Source organism: Thalassophryne amazonica, chromosome 16 (assembly GCF_902500255.1).
Source record: "Thalassophryne amazonica chromosome 16, fThaAma1.1, whole genome shotgun sequence".
Lineage (NCBI taxonomy): Eukaryota > Metazoa > Chordata > Actinopteri > Batrachoidiformes > Batrachoididae > Thalassophryne > Thalassophryne amazonica.
In genome coordinates, this window is record NC_047118.1 from 49021702 (window position 1) to 49047597 (window position 25896).

General features: G+C 40.7%; 1 protein-coding gene across 1 annotated transcript; it reads left to right on the forward strand.

Annotated features, from left to right (window-relative positions):
• Positions 1-1003: 1003 nt before the first annotated feature.
• Positions 1004-18155, forward strand: proza (protein Z, vitamin K-dependent plasma glycoprotein a). The gene is made up of 9 exons (XM_034190063.1): positions 1004-1157; positions 1682-1834; positions 3580-3740; positions 10098-10122; positions 10203-10316; positions 10422-10556; positions 16095-16210; positions 16328-16445; positions 17294-18155. The coding sequence occupies exons 2-9, from the start codon at positions 1756-1758 to the stop codon at positions 17827-17829; spliced, it is 1284 nt and encodes a 427-aa protein (XP_034045954.1). The 5' UTR covers positions 1004-1157; positions 1682-1755; the 3' UTR covers positions 17830-18155.
• The last annotated feature ends 7741 nt before the right edge of the window (positions 18156-25896 follow it).

A 25896-nucleotide genomic window follows, 5' to 3' on the forward strand; every position in this document is an offset into this window, starting at 1 on the left:
TTCTGCTGAGTATTTTAAAATATATACAACAACACATCATTTTCATCAAATTCCAATGTGCATAAAACCTTACACAGTGCTGTTTATAGTGTTTTTACATTAACCTGACCTGCACGCACACACGCACAAAATTATAAATATCTAGTTGTCAGGTAGCTGCTTGGAATATACTTTATAACATGCACATTCAACTGTTAACTGTTATTGTTTTGCAAAACAGGTCTCTCTTGTAAATGAGACATTGAGTCTCAAGAGATTTTCCTGTCTAAATAAAGGATTCAATAAATAAATAAATAAAACATACCATCTACTAAAGCACACTGTCGTGTGATCTTCTAAAAATTCCTCTAAATTGGGCGGGCTAAAATTTTCCCAGCTCCCCTTCTGCCTGTCAAACACTGCCTGCTGCTCAGCCCTGCCTCCACCCCAGCATCCACCTGTGCATGGGCTCCGACTGGAGAGAAAATGTGTATATCTATAGATATACATACACTCGTGTATATAGATATACACAGGAGTGATGATTATAATCATCACTCCTTTTATCTCAAACAAGCATGGCAGGGAGTGATGATTGGAGCCTACCTGCCAGACAAGATAGGTGCTACTGTTGGAATAAATATTTTATGAGTTGTCTGACTGAAATAAGTATATAGTGAGTGCATTAAATGGAACCCCCCCCCCCCCCCCCCCTTTATTATTTAAAATGCAATTCTAATACACCAAAAACAAGACAAAATATATTTTTGAGCAAAAAAAAAAAAATCACCCAGTGGTATTAAAAACTGGCAATGATGAGCATCTGATAAAACTGATCCTGTAATTTACACCATAAAAGCTTTTTTCATATTTGGAGTGACCTGATCAAGACAGACTATTCCAAACTATCAAGTTTTACAGCCACTGTTCGTTTATTTATTTATTTATTTGAGGTATAATTTTGACAATGGGTAAAACAAACAGAGGAGCAGCACCCTCTGGTGGTTCGTGTCTGTCATTACAGTCACCACACTCGGTAGGAAACAGTGAGCAGGCGTCAATGTGATCGTCATCCGTTATTTGGAATCCACAGGCCCCATCGGGGAAGCCGGGGTGCAATTAAAAACCGACGTGGAGCCGTGCCAGTCCAATCCGCGAATTTGGTTTTGTTCGGATCGGTAGGTACGAGGCGTCGGTGCTGCCGTTTATCTCAATTTGTCGGTGGGATCCGCCTAAAAAAATTAATCGGATTCTGTTCCATCCACGGGTTTTGTGACACGTTTGAGCCTCTATGTGGAAACTTTAAATCCCGTCCCAACGCACCACAAAAATACAGGTAATATTTAATCTGAGTGCATGTTTAGCTCCGGATGAGACAGCGAAAACATGCTAACTGAATTTGAGGGGTGGGAGTGTTAGTCACTGCTACTGCCCACTAGATGTCGCCATTGTTGAAAATATAAGGACATTTTAGGCAAAGGTCAGGTGACGCTCTGACCTGCTGAAAAGAAGAGGCAGCATATTTCTCTGTGAGCGTCATCTTCCTGCCTTCATCTCTTAAAATAACTATCAGTAAATGCTGCTGTCTATTCTGTAAATAATGAACCAGTGTCAGATTTGTTGCTTAGCATCACATCCAGTTTTTATCCAGTCAACCTGTGGTGACACACAGACAAATCTAATCTACGGGTCTTGTTTATAGGGGAACACAGTGATCTCACCCCCTGCACCGAGCTGACATCTTAACCGAGATCTAGGTCACGCTTCATTATCGCCATGTGCTCCTTGACAGCATCCTGCGCTCTGCTGTGCCTGCTGGTGGGTGTCGTGGCAACCATTCAGATCCCAGAGACAGGTGAGAGGGGGTGCCGCCGTTTGAGACGATAGAGCGCAGGAGGAAGACAGAGACACAAGGAGTTAAAAGAGGTCAAGATGACCACACACTGTGTCATGTCAGGTGGCATCTTTTATAAAAAGAGGCAGCGAAGGCAGATGGTTTTATTTATTTTGGGGGGTTTGAGGAGGGGACTACTAAACATAGACTTTGGTCTTTACTGGATGCTGTAGATTTGGAATATTTATATTTGGTCACTGTTTAAACATTTATTTCACTTCCTTTCTTCATTTCAAGCTTCAAAAATTGTTTTGTAATTTTGTGGAAAAACAGACATGCACACATATAGAGCTAGGATGTATTTATTTTATCCTTTTGTTTCTTTAACACTGAGAGATGACAGATGGAGCATTTAAGTAATGAAACGCTTTGGTTTAATACTGTAAATAATCAGTGTTCTTTTTAAGAAAATCCTCCTCTATACCTCTTCATCATAAAGCTGTATAACTGTTGATACAAAATACAAAAGATGCACTATGCACAATTTCTCCAGTCACAGCTACAGAAGCTTATAACTTCTTCTGGGTTGCCTGGGTGTCTTGGTGGCTTTCCTCACTCTTCTCCTTCTTGCAGTCACTCAGTTTTTGAGAACTGTCTACTCCACACAGATTTACCATAGAGTGCCATACTTAAACAATGCCATATTTCTTCATAACTGATGTAAATAAAGTTCAAGACATATTCAGTGACTTGGAAATGTTCATGTATCCATCTCCTGACTTGTCTGAAGAAAACTGGCAAGAAAACCAGTTATTTACAGGTATTATACCAAAGTGTTCATTACTTACGCAACCCATCTTCTTGGCTTTTATATTTTTCATTAATTTATATCAAGTTGTAGAGATTTGCGTTGAGTTTGAATTTTCAGATTTTTTTATATTGAGAAGCCTGATTTACTTTTTGTATTTTAAATGGCATAAACAAATTAAAATGTGTGAAATACAAAGGGAGCCACTTCTTTTGGAGGGCACAGTATGTGTGTCTGTATTTGGTCTACCTGTTACACATGGAGACATTTAATTTTTAAAGAAACAAACATAAAAATAAAGTTCAATATGCCGCCTCTGTGCTGGAACAGTGCAGTGCAGTCAGTTAATGTCAAGGTTTCAAACTTGAAAAAATATAGATACTATCAGAAACCGCAAAATTTTCTTTTGACCTTGATAAATCGTGATGCACATGCAAACCTCACCTGTTTGCATGTCTCCTCCCAGTTTTGCGCACTCGGATAGGCAAACCCCAAATTGCATATTTAGGAAGGCAAATGCTCTAAATTGACACTGCATTAAATTTGCGCATTTGACAGATACAGTCCCCATTGCACACGCTTAGTAGCTCAGCATACAGGTGTATTTGTGAGTGTAATGGTGTTTGCGCACATTTTTACACACACAAACCTTTACTAAGGACTCTGAGACACTCTCCAACTGCTTCCATAGAAAGTTAAAGAGGTGGGTCATTTTAACAAAGTTCAACGTAAGACCCCATATTCAACTTTCAAAGGCAGATTAAAATTCTACACAACATGACCCCTTTAATTAACTGAGCATATTGAGTGATGTTCCAAACTGCAGCTGTTAAAAACATGAGAGCCACTATATGAAGGGTCAGTGAATATTTTCAGGCAGAGTTCAGCACAGAATCTGTGTAGGCTCACAGATTGTGTAGTTACCATGTCGGCAGCTGATATTTTACCGTTCCTTCAGTGTTCCTGGACAAGCAGCATGCCAGCGCACTCATCTCCCGCCCAAAGAGAGCCATCGATGGTAGCGTCCAGTCTCAGCCTTCCAACTTAGAGAAGGAGTGCATGGAGAAGGTCTGCAGCTATGAGGAGGCCAGGAGGTTCTTCCAGGACTCGTATCGCACGGTGAGCTCCAGCATCTTGTTCTGAATTCCTTCTCTCTTCCTTTTTAAACTCTGATTTGGCATGCAACATAGTTATATACAACCCAACATTACAACATTAAATATCTTGTCTTTGTGGTGTATTCAATTGAATATAGGTTGAAGAGGATTTGCAAATCAATTCTGTTTTTATTTACATTTCACACTAGGGATGTCCTGATCCGATCACGTGATCGGAAATCGGGCCCGATCACGTGGTTTCAGACTTGATCGAAATCGGACGTTGCATCCCGATCAGGAATCCGATATAGATTTTAAAAGCATTATTTTCAATGAGACGCGTTGCTTTTTAGAGGCGTCAGAAGCATTGCGTCAAAAGCTGAGCTAAAGCGACGCTTCTGACGGGAGCGCGCATTGCCGCTTGTCGGCAGGCTGACGCGGTCAAAGTTTAACCCAATATTTCTTTTTTTTTTTTTTTAATTGAACAAAAGAAAAAAACATAAGTTCAACCCTGTTATGTGCAGACGCAGGTTGAGGAGCGGACCAACGTCTGATCGAACCCAGCGCTAAATAACCAGAAAGCGGTTCCACAAACAAAACGATTTAATTTTCCCTCCAGTGCAATAATTAGTGTACAACATAAATATTTGGTTTGTCTGGCGGAGTGAAGGACGGCGCGCTCTCCAGCGCCCAAAAGGATCGAAGCCTCGGCGCTTCTGGACTCAGATTCACCGCCAAACACCCCCCAGGTGGACACGACAAACTGACTCTGTGAAGGATGGAAAAGGTGAGGTAAGTCAACAGAGCTACAGCAAATACCCTTCAGAGGCACACACTATCAGCAACGCATTCAGGTCTGAATTTAAGCTTTATGTAAATGAGTAGCTTCTCACAACAGGTGGAGGATCATCAGTCCATACGCCACGGCAGTGAGAAGCAAACTGCACAATTCTCATCAGTGTTCAAATATACTGCGTAACAGAATGCCAAATTACTATTAACGATCATTCAGACAATAATCACCTTTGATGTGTGCTGACAGCATGTGTCCCTCACCCGTCCTCCTTCACAGGCACGATGTGTCAAACCCTGGCGCGGTCCTCAGCATCTCACAAACGAACGTCACAAGGTTGAGTTCCCGGCAATTCTGCTTGAACCACTCATGGCTTAAATGCAGAACGCCATCTCATTATCTGCTTCAGCTGAAAGTCTTTAAATTTACACGTGAGCATCATCCACAGGTGCTGCGAGTCAGTAGGCCTGCACGTGAACATCCTCCACAGGTGCAGCTAATAATGCTGATGAGGGTGAAGGACTCTTCTGCCAGCACCTTCTCCACAGACAAAAACCAGTTTGCATACCACCTGGAGAGCAAAGAAAAGAAAACAACACAAAAACATCCAGCCAAACCCCCCAACACACAACAAACCCAGTCCAACTTTCGACACTCTGAGCTGTGACGTAGCTTCGCACTGTTCAATAGGAACGACGTGCCGGGCCAAAACACGAAAGACTGGTGGCAGAAACCACTGATCTGTACAAAACAGAAAGGTGTCACAGCACTGCTCATTTATAGAGCAGTTTTCTGAAGAAAAATCCTTGGAAATGTTTTTTGTTGTTGTTTGTTACCTCAAAATTTGTGATTACTGTTTAAAAAAAAGTTTAGAACACTTGTAATTAAAGTAGCTAAATCAATAAATGGTTCTTTAGAAACCATCTGTAAATTAAAACCACCTGTTATTTCATATTAGATATTTTCTTGTTTAACATAAGGAACCTTGGACATTTATTTTTAGACAAATAAAATAACATGGAAATTTGTACATTTTTTTAAGTCTGGTAGATTATTACTTGATTGTTCAAGCTACCTCAAGGAGAAGTGCACTGTTTAAGTGATAAATAATAAAATAAGGTGATTAAAATGAAAATATTATATATTTAGCATTTGTTCATTGTTCATTCAGTTTTTTAAAGTATCGGATCGGTACTCAGTATCGGCAGATACTCAAAATCAGATGACTCGGAATTGGATCAGGGCCAAAAAAACCTAATCGGGACATCCCTATTTCACACAACGTCCCAATTTCATTGGAATTGGGGTTCTATTTAGTTGCATATTTACTGGGGTCCAAAATATTACTCATACCCAAACTAAACATTTTAACCGACAACAATACCAAAGCAGTACCACTGCTTTAAAAAAAAATCTCTTTATATATATATATATATATATATGTGTGTGTGTGTGTGTGTGCAATTTTGCAAGTTCTCCCACTTAGAAATCATGGAGGGGTCTGAAATTTTCATCTTAGGTGCATGTCCACTGTGAGAGACATAATCTAAAAAAACAAAATTGGGAAATCACAATGTATGGTTTTTTAATAATTTATTTGTATGTTACTGCTGCAAATAAGTATTTGAACAGCTGTGAAAATCAAATGTTAATATTTGGATACAGCAGCCTTTGTTTGCAATTACAGAGGTCAAACGTTTCCTGTAATTCTTGACCAAGTTTTCACACACTGCAGCAGGGATTTTGGTCCACTCCATACAGGTCTTCTCTAAATCTTTCAGGTTTGGTTTCAGCTCCCTCCAAAGATTTTCTAATGAGTTCAGGTCTGGAGACTGACCAAGCCACTCCAGGACCTTGAAATGCTTCTTACAGAGCCCCTCCTTAGTTGCCCTGGCTGTGTGTTTGGGGTCATTGTCATGCTGGAGGACCCAGCCATGACCCATCTTCACTGTTGTTACTGAGGGAAGGAGGTTGTTTGCCAAAATCTCGCAATACATGACCCCATTCATCCTCCCTTCAATACGATGCAGTCGTCCTGTCCCCTTTGCAGAAGAGCACCCCCAGAGTATGATGTTTCCACCCCCATGCTTCACGGTTGGGATGATTTTCTTGTGGTTGTTCTCATCCTCTAAACATGGTAAGTGGAGTTGATTCCAAAAAGCTCTATTTTGGTCTCATCTGACCACATGACCTTCTCCCATGCCTCCTCTGGATCATCCAGATGGCCACTGGTGAACTTCAAACGGGCCTGGACATGTGCTGGCTTGAGCAGGGGGACCTTGCTGCCCTGCAGAATTTTAAACCATGACAGCATCATGTGTTACTAATGTAATCTTTGTGACTGTGGTCCCAGCTCTCTTCAGGTCATTGACCAGGTCCTCCTGTGTAGTTCTGAGCTTTCTCAGAATCATCCTTACCCCACAAAGTGAGATCTTGCATGGAATCCCAGACCGAGGGAGATTGATAGTCATCTTGTGTTTCTTCCACTTTCTAATAAATAATCTTAACAGTTGTTGTCTTCTACCAAGCTGCTTGCCTGTTGTCCTGTAGTCCATCCCAGCCTTGTGCAGGTCTACAGTTTTGTCCCTGGTGTCCTTAGACAGCTCTTTGGTCTTGGCTATGGTGGACAGGTTGGAGTGTGATTGATTGAGTGTGTGAACCGGTGTCTTTTATACAGGTAACAAGTTCAAACAGGTGCAGTTAATACAGGTAAAGAGTGCAGAATAAGAGGGCTTCTTAAAGAAAAATTAACAAGTCTGTGTGAGCCAGAATTCTTGCTGGTTGGTAGGTGATCAAATACTTATTTGCAGCAGTAACATACAAATAAATTATTAAAAAATCATACATTGTGATTTCCGGATTCTTTTTTTTTAGATTATGTCTCTCACAGTGGACATGCACCTAAGATTAAAATTTCAGACCCCTCCATCATTTCTAAGTGGGAGAACCTGCAAAACCAATACTTATTTTCCTCACTGTATATATATATATATATATATATATATATATATATATATACACACACACACAAATGCTAGGGAACACTGTGTTTTACATACACATTTTTCATGAATAAATGTTTCATGCACATAAAAATATTTTTAAAAAATTGGAAAATTTAACAAAAAATACAAAAATAATAGAAAGTTAACAGTTTAAATATTACAAGTTTGAAGAGGAGAAGGAAAAAGTTTTCACTTATGTTTTATGACGTCAAATTAAAAAAAAAAATCAGGCTTATTATTAACATTTCTAAAATTTTGCCGTTTAACTAACCATAAAAACAAATCTCTACAACTTGATATAAATGTCTTTTGTCCAAAATGTAAATATCTTCTCTATGTCTCTGTGATGTAATTTCCTCATTTTTTGCCACAAACAGACATGCTTAATAATGTATCATTGTATAGTCTTTTAAAGCTGTGGCCACTTTGTTTTGTAGCATTAAAGGGGTTATATTGTGAAAAATAATCCAAGCTTTTAATTCACTTTTCAGTTCATTTTGAAAATTACTCTGATGCTTCAAAACCCCATAATTCTGTCTCTGAGTATTAAAAAAAAACTACCCTGGTATGAACAAAACTTTGGCTTTAAATGGTGCGTTTTACACTTCCGTGGCATATGTCACAGAGTGCCATATCTGAATTCATATTATTCTGTGAGACACATCCACATGTTATGTGAAGGAGGTAGCGATGGGAATTGATGACGTTTTCTCAATATCATTGCCACTATGGATTTACAATATTGGGCCAGTTCTTTATCAAATACCTTATTGATTCATATGTTTTTGTTTCGTTTTGTTTTTTAGCATCAATGCAGCTGTTTTCTTTGTTGCAAGATACAGTTTGTAGTTGTAGTGACACATGAGTTTTGAAACAGAGTTGTCAGAAGAACATATATAAGGACCCCTTTACACGTAACACGAAAGACGCAGAAACTGGAAGAAAATCTGCGAACCAAAAATGAAATGGGGCCCCCGAAACATTCCTGCTGTCGCGAGGGACGCACGTTTGGACAGGCGTGCACAAAACCATCGCCGCCGTGGTTTCGTGCACACTCGTGTTTTTACGCACGAATACAGTGCGAGCATGTGGAAAGTCACGCACACAGCAGTGGAGGAAAAAATTTTTTAAAACACCACAGTTTATAATACTTAATTCATGTTATAAAGAGCAGATTTAGCCTCCACCTAGATCTACACCAGGAAGTAATGAAATGACGTGGATTACTGTTCTCTCTTTCATGTTTTACATAAATTACCTGATGCGCTCCTCTCATGAAGAGCCGGCCGGCTCCCGTGTCATGAAGCGTCGGGCTCCCATCTCATGAAGAGCTGGGCTCCAGTGTCATGAAGGGCTCTTGCATCGTGAACACATCAGCAGTGATCCGCTGCAAATTTGATATGCAGGGTTCTAGCTAGGACCATTTTAGTGCCGGGTAAATTATGTGATTGCGGCTCGTGGCCCCCTGAAGCTGTATGGTTTTATACCACTTAAACATTCTTGGCAAGCCTTATTTTAACTCATTTTCATCGGTTTTATGGCCCAGTCACACGGCATACGATGATTCCTGAATGATGGGGAAAAAAATTAAAAAGTCACAATTCGTTGAGAAAAGGTGGACGAACAAGCTTTATCACTGTACCACCTGCAAACCAAGAGCACAAAAGGGACGAAAGAGGAACAAAACGAAACCGAAGCTAATGTTGATCTCGCCGCTTTAAACTAAACGCGCCTGGGGCCAGCAGTGTGTGTCTGCATCTCTGAGTTCCAGGACTCTGCGCTGAGACGCAGCTCATAGCACCTGAGTCCTGGAGAAACTGCAAACAGAAGCTGTGGAGATGTGTGCGCACGTCGGTGGGTCCACCTGCGCTGTTTCCTCGTCCAGAACAAAAGTGGGATCATCTCCTCATCATCAGAATCGTCTTGCTTCAGTTAAAAAAAAAAAAACACTGGTGTGCCGTGGTGCTGCTGTATCACTGTATTATGTTACTAAGCCATATATATTGATTTAGAACAGAAAACTGTCAAAAGGGGGAATAAGTGTATAGATGATTGAATATATCAGAGCAGTTAATTGATCAGTCCGTGTGAACGCGCATTGACTCCCCATGTGCAGTTTTGTGTGACCCCCGACACCATTCAATTACGGTGACCTTGGGGTTAATTTCAAGGTCACAGCGAGATATTCGAGGTGTTGTGTTTGCCACCCTTGTTAGTGTAATATCTCAAGAGCCAGATGACCAGTTTCTTCCATATTTAGCATAAGAGTGTGACTAACCTGCTGAAAGTGAATTAAATAATGAAATAATCCCTTTAATTTCACTGGCATGGTGTCCTGCATTTATGGATTTACAGTTTTACAGTAACACCACGTTTCTGTGTTTACATCAAAATGGTGCAAAACGTGCGAATGAGCCAGGGCACTTGGATCATTCACGCTCATCAACGAGTTCCATTTTGTCTCCTCTTCATTGCTTCTTTTGCTTTCGTGTCCCTGTCTTGATCGCACTACATAAATGCCAGAAATGATCATTATTGATTTCTACATCACGCACTAACCAAACCACATTTTCTCTTGCAGGATATCTTCTGGTCTGTCTACATTGGTGAGTACTTTCTGAAAGTATTTTCCATTGTTGCAGTCAGCTGTAATGTTTCTTCTCACGCGCTTGTCGTCTTCGTGAAGATGGAGACCAGTGTGCAGAGCAGCCCTGCAAGAATGGAGCCATGTGTTCCGACAGCGTGGGCGGCTATGACTGCGTCTGCAAGTCGGGCTTCACGGGGATCCACTGTGAAACAGGTGCGCGGGAGGAGGTCGTGCACCTCGTGTGATGCTTCTTATTAATTTAATATTGTACATGTTGTGTCAGTGCTGCAGCTGCCCCCCTGTGTTTGTACGCTGCAGATGAAACGGTGTGCACGCTGGATAAGGTCAAAGGCTGTTCGCAGTTCTGTAAACCAGGCTACTTGTCCTACGAGTGTTCCTGCGCACGTGGGTGGAAACTCGACCACGGGAACAAGAATAAGTGTGTGCCGAGGGGTACGTGATTTATGTGGGTTCACCTTCATGCATTAAGAGACGCAACTAACAGGAGGTGGGATCCATCATTTATGCAAATCATATTTTCCATATACACAATAAATCAGTTGAGCTATTTAAATACAGTTTAAATAACCTCTGATTTAAAATCTTAAAAACAATTTAATCTACACTGCCACAAATGTCCATTTTAATTTACAATACCCTCTTGGCTAGAGTTGTCTAGAGTCCCTTAATTCAGAGAGTAGCCACATGTGGTGCCATTTTGGGGCCAAAATACCGTTCATCTGTCTGCATGTAAATCCAGCTATTTTATTTATTTATTTGCTGAAAATGCCGGGTTGTTGGGCATTTGGATGCACAAATAGACACAACAAGGGCTTCAAGATGTACAGATTCCCTTCAGATCCGTACAGAAGAAACATTTGGGAAAATAAAGTCAACCGTGTGGGATGGAAGCGACATCATCGTAAAAGGTTTGAGAGGTAAATTTATTGTGCAGTCCCATGTACAGGAAAACTCACCTAAACCGTCATCATACAAACCAGATATTTGCAGTTACTGGACAAAAAAGTCCAAAAGTTTTTGTATTGTTTTCCATGTAATAAGCACAATTTATAACAGATTTTGTATAATGGATTTTTCGCTCACATCAGATAAAATGTCCCTTCCGATCGCAGTGTATTTCCATTAAAAACCCCTTGCATGTGGGACCAGAGTTATTTCTGTGATTAAAAAAACGGCCATTTATTTTTTCACACCGTGCTCAGACTTGGAGCCACAGCCTGATGTGGACGTGTTAAATCAGACACAGCAAAAGGCTGTGATGTGACACTTTTACTCCTTCATCTCCTCTCATATTTTAATAGTTATTGCAGTGTGCACTCTGAAATGGATCAGAAAAGGCCGCACATTTACAACACAGCTGGAAAAAATTGGAAATTGTTCACCTTACCTTTGAATTGGAGGTGATGATTGTAGAAAGAAAAGCTTGTTGAGGGTCAAATTAATCCAGAATAAACCATAAACAGAGTTACAGAAGCATAAATCAGGCTTTTTAATTAATTCAATAAAAAAATTATTAAATAAATCATCATAAATTGTAAATTTGATAGCTTAACTATTTTTATATTGATTTTGATGTGGTTAACTCATTGAAAAAAAATGTTGAAAACATAAAAGGTTCATTCAGTAGTTCAGCACAGTTGGAACCAAAATGGCGCCATGTTCTCAGTTGATGCTACTTTCTCAGTAAAGGGACCCTAGAGTTGCCAGGAGCGTATTGTTACTCCACAATGTTGCTGTACAACAGTACAGCAACATAAAATTATATAAAAATTACACTACTCTCTCACTGTTAAGTTACAGTAAGCAGCTATGGTTGCCAGAGAACAGTAATTCTGCAGAAAATACAGTAAAGCAATTCAGTGAGATTTCATTGGGCTTCTTCCAATTTGCTCGCGGTCACCACAGGAGTTTCGGTTTGGGATCCACAGAAGGAGAATGGGGCATGGCCAGCCTTGAATCAGGAATATTCTATTTGGGAGGCAACCACACTAAATGCGTGCATCGTGCAAAGTATTCATGTATTGGTTAACTTAACTCATCTGTTTTAGCCCACTGAAATAGGCTATTCTTTTCAAAACAGACATGACATTTTTCTAAAGTCAAGAGTTTTGAAAAGACAGGTTGCACCAGGTCCCTAAAGACTTGGACCTTCATTCTCATATCAGCATCATGAAGAACCTCTGTAGTACTTTAAGAATTTTTATTTAAGTGACTTGAGAATTATTTTGCTAGATGCTGGAAAAGGTAATGCAATGTTGCAACCAAAAAAATGAAAATCTGAGTTGTTAAACAACAAACTGGCCAGTCTGGTTTATTTTCAAATGAGGAATAAATTTAACATAGAAGTCCTATATAACATATATGTAACATTAGAAATTTACCATGAAGTCCCAGTGTACAGTGTACAGACCTTTGACACCATTTCCCATAATTTTCATTTGATGATAAATGGGACTGGGATCTTATGACTTAAAAGCAGCAAATTTTAGAATCAATATTTAATTTTCTTATAAATAACAAAACAGTGAATTATTACTATCGTTGACCTTTGTTTTATGGTGATCTAATTGGCTGGCTACATATTACACATCAAATAATCTATGGAAGAATATTGGTAGGGAAATGATAGATTTGAAAATTAGAATTGAAAGCAAATTGTGAGGGGAAAAAGTCATCATTTCACCATATACAATATTGATGTTTTTTTAAAAGATGTAATTTACTGTAATTCTGAATCATCTTTTTCTTCAAAAGATCTATTTTTCAGCATTTGATGTACACAAAAACAATCCATTTTTCCATTAATTATAACTAACTTAAAAATGCCCTGTTTACTAATAAAATATCAAATCCAAAAAATTGTAAGAGTTCACAGAGATATTTCATGTTGAAAACTAAAGGTTTATTTATTTTCATTATGTTAATCAATTGTGGGTTTTTGTTTTGTTTTTTGAATAATTTGTTTCACTTATAAAATGTCAATAATAAATACAGTGGCCGGCAAAAGTGTTCAGCCCCTTGATATTTCACATATTTTCATTTGTTTATGGCATTTCACATACATAATGTAAATCAGGCTTCTCAATATAAAAATTTCTAAAATTATCTTCCTTAGACTCAAACTGAAAACAAATCTCTACAGCTTGATATCAATTAATTAAAAATATAAAAGCCAAGATGATTGCAAGATGGTTGCATAAGAAATCAGCCCCCTTTGTATAATACCTGTAAATAATCAGTTTAATTGCCAATTTTCTTCAGACAAGTCAGGAGATGGATACATGAACATTTCCAAGTCACTGAATATGTCTTAGACTTTATTTACATCAGTTATGAAGAAATACAAACAGTATGGCACTCTATGGTAAATCTGTGTGGAGTAGACAGTTCTCAAAAACTGAGTGACTGCAAGAAGGAGAAGAGTGAGGAAAGACACCCAGACAACCCAGAAGAAGTTATAGGCTTCTGTAGCTGTGACTGGATAAATTGTGCATAGTGGATGTTTTGCATTTTGTATACACAGTTATACAGCTTTATGATGAAGAGGTATAGAGGAGGATTTTCTTAAAAAGAACACTGATTATTTACAGGTATTAAACCAAAGCATTTCATTACTTAAATGCTCCATCTGTCATCTCTCAGTATTAAAGAAACAAAAGGATAAAATAAATACATCCTAGCTCTATATGTGTGCATGTGTTTTTCCACAAAATTACAAAACAATTTTTGAAGCTTGAAATGAAGAAAGGAAGTGAAATAAATGTCTAGATTTGATGTTTTAGTGAAAGAAGACCCTTGTGTATACCACTTCATCATGAAGCTTTATAACTGGAGATACAAAACACAGAATTTGCACTGTGCACAATTTCTTCAATCACAGCCACAGAAGCCTAAATCTTTGTCTGGGTTGTCTGGGTGTCTTGGTGGCTTTCCTCACTCTTCTTCTTGCACAGTCACTCAGTTTTTGAGAACTGTCTACTCCATACAGATTTACCACAGAATGCCATATTGTTTGTATTTCTTCATAACTGATGTAAATAAAGTTCAAGACATATTCAGTGACTTGGAAATGTTCATGTATCCATTCCCTGCAATTAAACTGATTATTTACAGGTATTATACCAAAGGGGCTGATTACTTATGCAACCCATCATCTTGGCTTTTATATTTTTAATTAATTTATATCAAGTTGTAGAGATTTGTTTTCGGTTTGAGTCCAAGGAAGATAATTTTAGAAATTTTTATATTGAGAAACCTGATCTACTTTATGTATTTGAAATGCCATAAACAAATTAAAATGTGTGAAATACCAAGGGGCCGGATACTTTTGCAAGCCACTGTACACTGAGATTTGGTTCTATGAGCAACAACATGAGACTGAAAGGTGTTCCATTTAAAACATAACTTAATAAAGCTTTTAAATTATATATGTATATACTGTATATATTATTTATATACTGTATAGTACATACTATCTCTCTCGCTCTCTCTCTCTATACATATATATACGAGGTCTGTCAATAAAGTATAGGTCCTTTTTATTTTTTTCAAAAACTATATGGATTTCATTCATATGTTTTTATGTCAGACATGCTTGAACCCTCGTGCGCATGCGTGAGTTTTTCCATGCCTGTCGGTGACGTCATTCGCATGTGAGCACTCCTTGTGGGAGGAGTCGTCCAGCACCTTGTCGGAATTCCTTTGTCTGAGAAGTTGCTGAGAGACTGGCGCTTTGTTTGATCAAAATTTTTTCTAAACCTGTGAGACACATCGAAGTGGACACGGTTCGAAAAATTAAGCTGGTTTTCGGTGAAAATTTTAACGGCTGATGAGAGATTTTGAGGTGATACTGTCGCTTTAAGGACTTCCCACGGAGCGAGACGTCGTGCAGCGGTCCCAGGCACCGTCCTCAGCCTGTTTCAAGCTGAAAACCTCCACATTTCAGGCTCTATTGATCCAAGACGTCGTGAGAGAACAGAGACGTTTCAGAAGAAGTCGGTTTCAGCATTTTATCTGGATATTCCACTGTTAAAGGAGATATTTTTAATGAAAGACGTTTGGGCGGATTGCAGCGTCGGCTCGCAGCCGCCGCGACGCTCCACCATAGGAAAAACACCTCTGTTGGAAGCCTTAAGGACAAGTTGGAACATGTCCAGCTGTTAAACAATTTCTCATATACTCACTCCACTGAAAGCCATCAAAAGCCGCCTGGATTTTACAAATGGTTATCAACACGGAGGTGTTTTTCCTGTGCCGCAGCACCGCGCCGGCTGCGTCCCGACGCGCGGACCCGTCAGCGCGTCTTTCATTAAAAAAATCTACTTTAACAGTGGAATATCCGAATAAAATGCTGAAACCGACTTCTTCTGAAACTTCTCTGTTCTCTCACCACGTCCTGGATCAATAGAGCCTGAAATGTGGAGGTTTTCAGCTTGAAACAGGGTGACGACGGCGCCTGGGACCGCTGCGCAACGTCCCGCTCTGTGGGAAGTCCTTAAAGCGACAGTATCACCTCAAAATCTCTCATCAGCCATTAAAATTTTCACCGAAAACCAGCTTAATTTTTCGAACCGTGTCCACTTCGATGTGTCTCACAGGTTTAGAAAAAATTTTGATCAAACAAAGCGCCAGTCTCTCAGCAACTTCTCAGACAAAGGAATTCCGACGAGGGGCTGGACGACTCCTCCCACAAGGAGTGCTCACAGGCGAATGACGTCACCAACAGGCGTGGAAAACCTCACGCATGCGCACGAGGGTTACTTTATTGACAGCCCTCATAGATAGCTAGTCCCTGGGTCCTTTTAAGGCTTTTAGTTTATTACTTTATTCTCAAAACACTGATATATTTATATATTGTTTATTTATTGGTAACCTCTTTTTTGTAGTACTATGACCTTTTTTCTTTTTTTAATAGTTTCAGTCTCATTCAGTCAGTTTGTAGGAAGTAATAGCCTTCATTCTCGCTCTCAGTGCCGTTCCCATGTGGTGAGGTGCACAGTTTGATTAATTGGGACAACCGACAGTTGACCAACGTCCACAACAACTACGAGGGTCTTAGCTGTGGCTTGATGGAGTGTCCCTGGCAGGTGGAATGACACATGCACACCTCTCATGATGTGATCAAACCATGCTCAAATTCATGCCAAACTATCAAATGTCTCCGTGATAATGATGGAGAGGGTCATTTCTGCTTTAATTTGCAGGCTCTGCTGAGGACTTCAGAATCTGTGGGTTTCTGTAGTGGAGTCATTCTGAAGGAGAATTTGGTCTTGACCACAGCTCAGTGTGCCAACAAATACCACACGTTCCATGTGGCTGTTGGTGAGTCAATAAAATACCTGTTATCATTACTAACTAAAGGATTGGAAATGCAAATTTTATCCATAATGACTTCTGTTGTGTTGCAAGTTATCAACATGTACAAATACATAACAATACAGTCACCACATTATTTCATAAAATCACGAACTAGCACAGTTGATTCCCAGTTAATAAATTACAGAGAGGGAAATGTACTACCCAGTCAAATCTTAAAATGTGCCGCACAGAAATTTATCTGTTTCTCGACCAGTATAACATTTGGTAGAGCAGGATTTTGTAACTTTAATTTTGTTCCATGACACTGCTAGCTATTTTGGGCTATCCTCGTACATTGGCATTAATTGATTGTCTCATTAACATGTAATTGAGCTTCAAACTTTATCCATATTAAACATGGCGGTCGCAGTTTGTGTGGATTGCTTGACCAAATACATTACCTCACGAAAGAAATCTGTGAAAATACATTGACAAGGAATTACGCTCCATTCAGTACTTTCCCTTCCCCAAAGTTATGACCCAGAGATGTGAACCGTTGCTGCGCTGCCTGCGAAGTCCAATGCTCTACCACTTTCCTTGCCCACACACTAGTGTTTGTGAGCATCTCATCACTTCCCTACTCATAAGACCTTAATAACGATTAAAAATGGATCAGAATGATGAGAAAGTTGCCCAACCTTTCCATGATGTCACCACTTCATTGAAGGGAGGTTGTTTTGTTGAAACAAGTAAACATTCAGTTTTTCCAGTCGTGTTTCACAGAACTAGTACAAGCTTTCTGAGTTGAAGGATGCTGCCATTTTTAGAAATGTCACAGTCCTAAATGTCCCCTCTCACCTACATCTTCTCAGGTAAGCGTTTGACCACCGTTGAAAATGAAGAGCGGACGCTGCATGTAAAAATAGTCCACGTCCACCCACGCTACGTGGAAGGTCATGCTGAAAATGACTTGGCGGTGATCGAGCTCCGTGACCGCATCATCTTTAAGAAAACCGAAATTGCCGTCTGTCTCCCAGAACGGGACTTTGCTGAAAGTGTGCTGATGACTGGAGAGTTCCCAGCTGTGGTCACCGGCTGGAAAAGCAAGAACAACGCCATGGAACTGCAGGGCTCACTCACCCTTAACCACCTGGCATACAGTCACCTACCTCAGTGTCTGGAGACGCACGGCATCATGATGACCAATAAAATGGGCTGCACTTCTGCTCGCACCAATGCTGACTGCACTATGGGCTCTGGCAGCCCCCTGGTCACCCTGTATAGGGAGGTGTTCTTCCTCACTGGGGTGATCAGCCAACCACCGGGGGCTGACTGCAACAAAGGCTACATTTTTCAGAAGGTGTCGCGCTTCCTTGGCTGGCTTCAGTCACTCATGGACTCTCGGTAGATCAGAGAGTCGGGTGGGGGCACAGACCATATAGTGAATACAGACCGGTGACAAATCAAACCCAAAATGAAGTGTCTTAGAAAGAGGCCACTCAAACATTTCCCCACAGAACTCAGACTAACTTCATTTGTGGCAATGCTTCATTTGAAGGAAGCAACGTTTAGCCAGGTCAGAGATTGGTTTCTTATTTATGGCGTCTTTCAGCACTCACTTTATAGCTCCATTACCTCCACCAACAGGATTATGATTTTGTTTGTGTTTGTATGGTTTTCAGCAGAATATCTCAAAAAGTCTTGAAAAGATTTAAATGCAATTTGGTGAAGAGGCAGACCTCCAGGGGTGGACAGTCATGTCCCATGAAGGGCCAAGACACCGCAGGTTTTCCTTGCTACCACCTCAGCATATGATTTCATTGATGATCAGGTGTTTATGTTCACAGGAGAAGCTCATCAGCAAACCCACCTGCTGAGGCAAAGTCTGCAGTGTCTTGGCCCTCGTTGCCCACCCCACCAACAAATTAAAAAAACCCAACTGATTGAACTTTGGTACAGATCAGGATTAAAGGATAAATCTTGCTGTTGATGATTAGCCAAAGGCAAGTAACTAAAAAGTAAAAGAAACTTAACTTAAGGTTAATATAAACATATCAAAGTAACTATAATTTATTAATCTGGTTGTAGGTAACTGATTAAATAACAGTAACTGAGTAGTGAGAGTAACCGAACAAATAACTGCATAACTAGTACCTGGTTAAGCTAAGAGAATCTGATAATACCATGGTACTTGTAACTGAGTAAATTTAAAGACTGCATTAATTCTTGACCTTTGATCCATACTGCTGAGTTTTGATCCAGATTGATTTGATCTTGATTGAGGGCTGATGATTAATTCAGTGATCAGATCAAAGAAAGACAAATGCCAATGAAAACATAAACACCTTGGTCAAAAGACCAGCGTTCAGGATCAAAGATGTGTAATCCGGATTTAGAAATCAGGATAGAAGAATGTTAGTGAAAAGATCAAAGAAATAACCTTTCTAACAATGAAAAAGGAATAAAAGGAAAATTAAAATAGAGATGTGAACAGAGGACTGTCCTTGGCGGAAGTATACACGACCTGAGTACCTTTCTACTGTATTCATGCTTTTACTTTGATTTGTCATCAGTCTGTACATCATCAAGTTGGAGAAACGCTTCTAATAAGGAATCTACTGTTAATATTTTGACTTGGTCTACTCACTACTGCTGTTTTGCTGTCCTTAAATAATAACATCAACTCTTTTAAAATACTATTTTAACAACCATACCAATCCTCTTCCCTAAAGTCAATCAGCTGCTTTTCTGTGTACTTCACCATGTAGCCACACGGGGGTGCTGTTAATTCAACAGAGCCAACAGCAGCATGCAGGAAATGATGCACGTTTTGTGAAGGTGGACGTTCATTTTAGTTTCTTTCATGTGATCATGTATTTATCACCCACCATACTTGTTGATGTTCATTGTGTTACATTAATAACACAGTTATAACATATATAATAAATCTTACCACCAGGTTTGATGTCAGCTGTTTTATCATTGTTTGGTTGACTTTATTGCATTAATTTATGCCCATAGAGTCAAAAGATTTGGTGCTGTGCACTTGTCCCCACAGATTGCCATCACTGTCACATACTCCTGTGTTGTCTGGCAACATTTTCCCATCCTCTACCTTCTCACAACATGTCCAGCGCCACACCATGCAGAGAAGGAGAAGAATGGCTTGAGGCACAGTAAGAGGCACCAAGTAACAAAAACCTGGCCTGTCACTTTTGATCAGGCGCTTGAAAGGGCAGCTCAAAAAGCTGGGGGCTGTTGCCATGGTGCTCACCAAGGAGATGGCTCCTTCCTCCCAAAAATGGTTCTGCTCCTTTACTGGGCCATCCAGTGGAGATTAATCGGAGCAGAGCCCCTTCCTGAGTCAGGTCCGGCCGATTCTACTTAACACACACGTGTATATACACTGCCGGAAGGTAACAGCTAACCATAAAGCAGAAGTGCTGAAATCAGGAGGATGAAGGTTTTAAGCCCTTTTCAATCGAGCCCAGTGAGCACTTTTCCATTGAAAAGACATTCAAAAAATGTCTAGTCCCACGTTTGAAAATACGTTCAAAAATGTTTCGCAAGTGAAAGGTTTTTTTCCAACCTCTATCTGTAGACGTTTAATCAGTGTTTGGGTTTAGACCATTTTTAACCGTGATTTTGAATAGTGGTATTTTTCAACCTGTACAAATTATAGCAAAGTCTTATTTGAAGCCTAGCTAGCAAGGCACATCCACATTTATCACTTAAAAGTTGGCAATGAAAATTTGAAAACTGGTCTAAATGCATTTATTCAGCATCTATAAATAGCCAGTTTCACTAATGACCAACACAAACGTGTGGTGAAAATAGTTTGGAGGTATTTTTGATTAATAAGTTACACTCAGGTAGCATTAGTATGTTAGCTTTGGCTTAACAGACCTAAAGCTTCGTTCACACCATGATCTGCATAAAAAAACATCAACAGCACTTATTTCTGGTTTGTTTTGTTAAGAGACTGTCGTAAAACTACTTACCAAGTGTGTCATTATCATAAAGTCTCACATTTCTTTGGCTCGCCCATGTTACAGGTCTCTGTTATTTAATTTAACCAGGTTAGTCCCATTGAGGTTGAGATCTCTTTTGCAAGAGAGACCTGGACAATTATAAAGTTTCCAGTTCATCTAACCTGCATGTTTTTAAATATGGGAGGACACCGGAGCACCCGGCGGAAATCCACACAAACACGGGGAGAACATGCAAACTCCCCATAGAAAGGCAACAGGTGGGAATCAAACCCATGACCTTCTTGCTGTGAGGCAACAGTGCGAACCACTAATCCACCATACTTCCACAGTTACAGTGTTCCAACCTATGATCCTACAACGACTGAGCACCTAGCAAAAACACGAACTCTGTGTCCCCGCATGTACATTATAATAGTAAACATAAATTCTTATTGTCGGGTTTAGAATACTGTACCTTTGATAAGAGGAAGAGACAACCAGGCAATAAAACAAGTGAGAGATAGAATTCAATTTAAGCTCGCGAGGAGTGCAGTCAGGCTGTACACCAAAGCTACACTAAAGTCTGGCCTGCGCTCCCGCTCTTTTTATTTAGGACTTCCCTACATACATGGGCGGTACAGCTCCTGAGGGGAAGAGTGATAGCGCGTGAGCTGTTGCCGCAGAACTGCTGATTGCACAATACATTCAGGATGTTCAGAACCTTTTTAATCTTGGGCTCGGTTAAGATGTGTTTAAGACATCTAACGATTAATCACACTTCTTCTGACAAAAGGACTGATGTATCACAATCACACTGTGGTTGGAACATTCAATTCTCTATTCTTTATCTTACTGCTCAGCTTCGGCTGCGTCCTGCATGAGTCATCTTCACATGTCCTAAAAAGAGCTTAGTGTGCACACAGAGATACCACAACTTGCAGAAACACGTCATGTCACATATCTTAAGTAACCTTCACCCATCACATCAGTACAATACACTTTATCAGAGCAGAGAACACAAAACATGCATGATAAAATAAAACAGTGTATCTACAGAATAACTCCAACATTTCCCCCCTGTTTATCATGCATTCCAACGGTATTACATCTTCACCTAAAAGTAAACAATTGTTACTAAGCAACCACTTCTTATTCAGATTTTCAGCTGCAGGGTCATTAAACAATGGTAAGAATACATTTACACTCGGGAGGTCTTATCGTTGGTGTTGAGGTCATCGTCAGGTTCACCATAATCACCTGGATCAGGGAACAGATCTGGAAGATAGTGGTCGTAGTCGTCTTCTTCATCAGTTTCATCATCGTCATCGCCTGGATGGTTACCCAGAAGGGGGTATGCCTGAGCTGAATCCTGTCTGGCTGGTGAGATAGCAGTGGTTATCATTCTATTGACTAGACCACGTAGACAAGGAATACAACAGCATCCACACAAGGTCAGAATTGCAGCAAAAACTGCTATAGATATAAGCGCAGAGGAGACCAAAGTCCGATACTTCCCAAACACGTCCAGCCACGAGTCCCAGAATTCGGCATTAACGCCGCTGTGATCCTTCATCTTCTTGTTCAGTGTCCGCAGGCCCTCAATGGCCTGGGTCAGGCTTCCATCGGCTGCTGTGTTGTTCGGTATGAATGTGCAACACTGTTCTCCAAACATTGCACAGACTCCTCCTTTCTCAGTGAGTAGCATGTCCAGGGCTATGCGGTTCTGGAAGGCCATCAGTGAGGTGGCTGCCAGTTGGGAATGTACCGCTTTAAAACCTTCCTCTGTCCAATTTCCCAATTTCTGCACGTTGTAGTGGATGTAGTTTATTCTGTCTACGTTCTTATTAATTGAGCACCACCAACAGATGGAGGATTCAAATCCAGCTTCTATCTGATCAGCCAGTTTGTACTCATCAGGCACTCCTCCGGGGACTCCTATTGCGTCAATATATGTTGGATCTCCCACTCCTTTCCAATCTCTTTTTACTCTATGCCAATTTTCAGGCACCACAGACTTTAGGTGCGTCAGCAAGTCCTTGGCTAAAATGGGAATGGCTTTTACTGGGAGGAGTAGGGACACTAAAGCACAGTAGCCTGACACATTCCTAGGCAATCTGTCAAAAATTCTATTATCTCCACACCACCACCACACGTCACTTCGGCTGACTGGTACAAATGAACCGTTTATCTGTATTATTCGACTACACCACTTAGTCTCGTTCAGATTTCCCAGTGGTTTCCCTGTTCCGGGCAGTTTGATACAGGAGAAATTTCCCATGGATTTCTGAACTGAGGTAATCTGTACGGTCGGCCAAAAAGGGTCTCATATGGTGTTAATCCTGCTGTACTTGTGATGTTTATATACATTTTTACTAAGTCCACGCACTGTGTCCATGGTCTGTTTGTTTCTTCCATCGCCTTCTTTAGCCTATATTTAATTGTCCCATTCATTCTTTCCACTAGTCCTGCGCTTTGCGGGTGATATGCACAGTGGTTTTTTAGGTTTATGCAAAACAGTTGTCCAATGTTTCTCACAACTTGGTTTACAAAATGCGGTCCATTGTCATTATATATTTTTTCTGGTATACCATACCTAGGTACTATGTCTTTGCACAGTGCTTTTGCCACTGTTAATGCATCTGCATGTTTTGTGGGGAAGATCTCGACCCATTTTGAAAATGCATCAATAATGACCAAACAAAATTCTTTCCCTTCACTTTTGTTCAATTGAATATAATCCATGTGTATGGTCTGAAATGGATATTGTGGTTCAGGGAACTTTCCTCGTAGAGGTCTCAAATTCCCTTGCACTTTGTGTTTTGCACATATCATGCATGCTTTACAAAATTGTTTTGACAAATTATTAAATCCAAATGTTGTATACACTGTTTCGATTTGTTTAATCATCCCCCCTGTCGAGACATGGGAAACACCATGGCTTGAAATAGCTGCCCATTTATACAAATTTTTGGGCAACACAGGTTTGTTAAGGGGTCACATGTAGAGACCGTCCTTGTTTTTGACGGCTCCATGTTTTTCCCATAATTTCCTCTCACTGTCCGGGCTTTGATTTTGCATTTCTACCAAGAGATCAGGTGTTACTTCAGTTGCTTTATCAATTGTAAGTGTGTTAGGATCAGCAACCACATGAAGATGGCCTTCAGCAGCAGCTTTTGCAGATTCATCAGCGAACGCATTACCTTGGGAAATAAGATCAATCCCTTTTGTATGCGCTGCACATTTACAAATAGCCAATTGACTGGGTAGCTGGACTGCTTCTAATAATTTGGTGAGCAGAGTGGCATGTGTGACAGGCTTCCCTGTTGAAGTGACCATTCCACGATTTTTCCACTGTTGAGCGAACACATGCACCGTGGAAAATGCGTATTGGCTATCAGTATAGATTGTGACAGATTGATCTCTGAAAATTTGGCAGGCTACGGTGAGAGCTACCAGTTCGGCCGCTTGTGCCGACATGTTAGCAGGTAGCTTGACAGCTTGTAGGACACTATCATGTGTCACTACCGCGTACCCAGTCATCGTTTCTCCTAGATGATTTTTCTTTGAGGAGCCGTCCACAAATACCACTGTGCCCTCTGAAAGAGATGTATCTTTTAAATCGGGTCTACATTTAGATACTCGTTGGGCTTCCTCCACACAGTCATGTGGTTCTCCATCCACTGGGATGGGCAAGAGTGTGGCAGGATTTAATGTTGTGCAGCGTTCAATAGTCAAATGGGGTTGAGATAGGAGCGTAGCCATACAAGAAAGATGACGTGCTGGAGACAGAAATGTCATATTTGTTTGTAGCAGCAATGCTGACACTGCATGGGGTACTTTTAGTATTAATGAATGGAAAAGCACAACTCCGGCAGAACTCTCTATAGCCATAGAGGCTGCTATTACTGCACGTACGCACGGAGGAAGTGCACAAGCAACACTGTCTAATTTGGAAGAATAGTAGGCAATCGGGCGAAGCCTTTCTCCATATTGCTGCGTCAATACAGAAGTCATAAAATGACCTTTGCAATCGACAGTTTGAACAAATGGTTTGTCATAATTTGGTAGGGCTAGAGCCGAGCTAGACACCAGACTTTGTTTGATTTGCACAAATGCCGCTTCCGCCTCTGGGGTCCACTTCAATGCTGTTGACATGGATATACTTTCGTCATACATTAATTTCAAGAGAGGAGACGTAATTTGCGTATAATCTGGAATCCAGCTACGGCAGTAGCCAGTGATGCCTAAAAAGGACATCATCTGCTTTTTTGTCAATGGCTTGGGTGCCTGGAGAATAGCCGTCTTCCTGTCTTGAACAATAGTGCGTCCTTGTGCACTCAATTCATGTCCCAAATACTTTACTGTCGGGGACCACAACTGTAATTTGTTCTTGCTGACCTTATGTCCTTCCCTGGCTAGGTGATGTAAGGTGGCCAAAGTGTCTGTGATGCAGGTATCTTTGTCATGAGAGGCTATCAGAATGTCGTCTACGTACAAGAAAATCTGGCTACCACCTGGTGGTACAAATTTGGCCATACTAGCTGACATTACTTGCGAATAAATGGTTGGGCTTTCAGCATATCCTTGTGGCAATCGTGTGTATGTATACCTTTGTCCTGCGTATGTGAAAGCGAACCAGAACTGGCTGTCTGGATCAACCGGGACAGAAAAGAAAGCATTACTAATATCAACGACAGTAAATACTTTAGCATCTGGTCGCAACGAATTTAACAACGTGTACGGATCCGGGACACAAGGAGCTCTTTGAACAACAGCATTGTTGACAGCTTGTAGGTCTTGCACCATTCTCCAACCTACGGAGGGAGGAGCCTTTTTTACCGGAAAGATAGGTGTGTTACATGGTGAATCGGGGCAGGGGATCAAGACTCCTGCCTTCAATAGATCTTGTATTACCGGTCGGATCCCTTCCGTCGCATCGGGTCTCAAAGGGTACTGCCGGACACATGGGCGATATTCCGTTTTTGGTCTAATTTGCACTGGTAGGGCTCCTTTTACTAGCCCTACATCAGAGGGTCCTTGGGACCAGAGGGTAGGTGGAACTTCCACCAACCTCTGCTCATCCTCTGGATTCAATAAATATGATCATGCTGTCTGTTGAGGATTATCGCAATGGTCAACACTACTCCCTGCTTCCAAATCCGTTCTATGGAGAAGGAGTACACGGAATAGACCGGTGGAAGGACTGAAAAATTCTCCACTCCCTGGATGGGATTCAACCCAATCGGTTGCATTTATGCCCTCTTTGACCATAAACCCTAGGCTTTGCCAAGTCACGAGATATGGTTTGAAGAGGGACACATGGAAGGGAGTCCCAGTCCTATGTAATCTCTGAATTTCTGGAGGAACATGAGAGACCGCAATTGCAGCTCTATTTTTCCCATCATGGTAAATACAGTCTGCTACTGCAGATGTTGGGGTTACTTCCTCCAAGAGACTCTCATAGTTACCGTCCGGTCCTGGAGTACCCTTGAACCACAATGTGA